At 42.5% G+C, this 2,666-nt stretch overlaps 1 protein-coding gene across 1 annotated transcript; it reads right to left on the bottom strand.

Annotated features, from left to right (window-relative positions):
• LOC8078248 (keratin-associated protein 21-1) lies at positions 263 to 1,327 on the bottom strand. Its single transcript, XM_002436906.2, has 2 exons — positions 1,179 to 1,327; positions 263 to 964 (listed from the first exon to the last, which is right to left on the bottom strand). Exons 1-2 carry the CDS (start codon positions 1,273 to 1,275, stop codon positions 546 to 548), a joined length of 516 nt encoding a protein of 171 aa, XP_002436951.1. The 5' UTR covers positions 1,276 to 1,327; the 3' UTR covers positions 263 to 545.

Genomic DNA, 2,666 nt, shown 5'->3' with positions numbered 1-2,666 from the left:
TTAGCACTAGTAATTAAAACACAACATTATCAACACAAATATTAAATAATAGTTTTGCATTTTATTTGGCATGCTCAACGACTATCACTTGTCTTGAGATGTTTTTGAAGTGGATCAATTGCAAATGTAGCCAGACACCAGTTTAATTATTTTTCACAAGGAGCGGAACTGCAAGTACGTAGTGCAAAAGAAAAGGAAATAAAAACATAGGAATAGATGAACCATGAACTCATCTACATCATTCTGTGATGACACAATATTATACATGATACTTTATTTTATTTTATTTATAGGAATATAAAAGTCCATAAATGATGAGGTACATATTCCAAAAGCCAGATACATGCACACTACAATACATGGTAATAGCTGCATACAAAGTTCTTGTACTAATACAATATTTCGTGCAACATATAGAACAGTCCATGTACCATGTTTTATACCATATAGACATGATTTGCATCACGAAACCACCATGCAACATTCAAATGTATCATCAGCACTTATTGTTGTTGGACATAGAGAAACTTATGTAGTAGTGCTTCTTAGTTCCGGCCACCGTGGCCACCACCATATCCGCCTCCATAGCCCCCACCTCCTCCGTACCCGCCACCACTACCATATCCTCCACCATAACCACCACCGTATCCTCCGCCATACCCACCACCATATCCGTATCCAGGGCCACCGTGTCCATATCCGTAACCTCCACCATATCCGGGTCCATAACCCCCACCGTATCCAGGCCCATACCCTCCACCATGGCCATGGTGGTATCCTCCACCATATCCAGATCCGTAGCCACCACCATAACCAGGTTGCCCATATCCACCACCATAGCTAGGTTGTCCATACCCACCACCATAGCCACCGCCATGTCCATATCCACCATTGTATCCACCTCCCCACTTCTCATCCTTTAGTTCAGGTGCTCCTCCTTGTTTAACGTTCTTCCCCTCAGTCTCTGTATGCAAGAAGAAGCTATTGTCACTATACAATCACCTAACAAGCTAGTGTGTGCCTCATACTTCAAATTTCCTTTCACAAAAATTCAAAACGTAAGTTAGCTTTTAGTGTGCATGTCCGACTGATTAGCGTGTGCTATTATCCTATGCTTTAGAAGTGTTTATGTAATTCATACACACATGAGAGACCGATCGAGAGAGATAGGTACAAACCGTTGGCCTCGGTAAGCTCTCTAGCATATGCCACTTCCTGGAAGACAATGAGAGAGGCCAGAACAACACTGAGAAGAACTAAAAACTTGACCGCCATTTCTAGTTAAACCTCTCGCGCTGATGAACTGCTAAACTCACATGGGATGAGGAGATGGCACTGCCCTAGCGTGCTATTTATAGAGGCATAAAGCAAGGTATATGATGCATCGTGCATGGACGTATCACGCATCATCACCTATCGTTGATCCGGCCAAAAAGTTTCAACACTCAATAAGTGAACATGTCCAAGTCGTACAGTTAGCTGTTAGCGGCTCTGCGATTGGATTGAGCAGAGCTCGCACGTCTCGTTTTCGACTTGATTACTATCCCAATGGAGCCGGGCATTGACAATCAAGCAAGTACTATCAGTTTGGGTTTGCATACGTGTGGGTCAGGGGCCGGTGCACACAAGTTGAAAACTAAGGTCAATTAACCAGCAAGTAGAAGCCATTTGTCCCCTATCCGAGCATGATCGATCACAATAAATAAAGCTACCAAGATATGGACCCATTAGAAAAGGACTACACGCCTGTTTTAGCAGTGGGTTGTCTAGGTTTATCAATAACAGTTATACACTGGTTGCTTAGTTTCCTGGGTTTGTTTCCTTTTGGATCAGAGCCTTTGGCTGGGTGTGCTGTATCGGGAACCGGTGGTTTCCCTTCTACTGTGCTGTAAACGCTATACTATCTTTTGGCAATGGTTAAAAGACTGAGGCTCGGCCCTAGAATTTCTAAAAATACCTTATCAAAAAGTCAAATCAAGGTTCCATGCATAAAGAGGATGCAATGCTGCTGGACGTACGACCATTTGCCGCCAATTGAATACGTTCATGTAGCCTGTAGCAGCAGGCTGCGATTGTTGACTCGGTACGTATTTGCTTTCTCGTGGACATTTTGGAAAATTAGACCCGTTTATAAAGCACAGCTTAGCTTTACTAGCAAAATACTTTTTTTTGGTTTTTTAGCTTCATGAGCAGTTGTCTCGCAACGAAGCTGAGCTACTTTTTTTTATCCTATTTGGCAAACCAACTTCACATGATAGACCAAATGAATAAAAAGACTATTGACCTTCTCTTTCTTCTTCAAACTGCGTGTTTCTTCCCCATGTCCTCCCCATACTCTCCGGATGGGGCCAAATTATGTAAAAACTGAGCAAATATGGACGTCATCCTACAGACACGTTATCAAAACACGTCTGTCGTATCTTACTAGAGACGTGCTTTGACACACACTTGGTAGTAAGTCACTCGGACGACTGAGAATACAACTGCCGTAAAGACACGTCTGTAATAATTCTAAACACAGACGCCTGTATGTTACGAGCGTCGGTAGATTTCGTACATACGTTTCTCTGGAACACATGTCTGAAATAAGCAGTATTTTACAGACACTCGTTCATTGACAGACGTGCTTTTATAGCGCACGTCTGTAATAATAAAATTTAGGCACT

The sequence above is a fragment of the Sorghum bicolor genome, chromosome 10 (assembly GCF_000003195.3).
Source record: "Sorghum bicolor cultivar BTx623 chromosome 10, Sorghum_bicolor_NCBIv3, whole genome shotgun sequence".
Classification (NCBI taxonomy): domain Eukaryota; kingdom Viridiplantae; phylum Streptophyta; class Magnoliopsida; order Poales; family Poaceae; genus Sorghum; species Sorghum bicolor.
Note: the sequence above shows the minus strand (reverse complement) of the source record. Positions and strands in the feature narration are given on the sequence as shown.

What these genes read in the sequence shown, in the direction of transcription:
- LOC8078248 (XM_002436906.2), bottom strand. Translation starts at nt 1,275, where the DNA reads ATGGCGGTCAAGTTTTTAGTTCTTCTCAGTGTTGTTCTGGCCTCTCTC. An exon ending in AGAGCTTACCGAGGCCAACG is followed by an intron (nt 965 to 1,178) that starts GTTTGTACCTAT and finishes TCTTGCATACAG; the next exon opens with AGACTGAGGGGAAGAACGTT.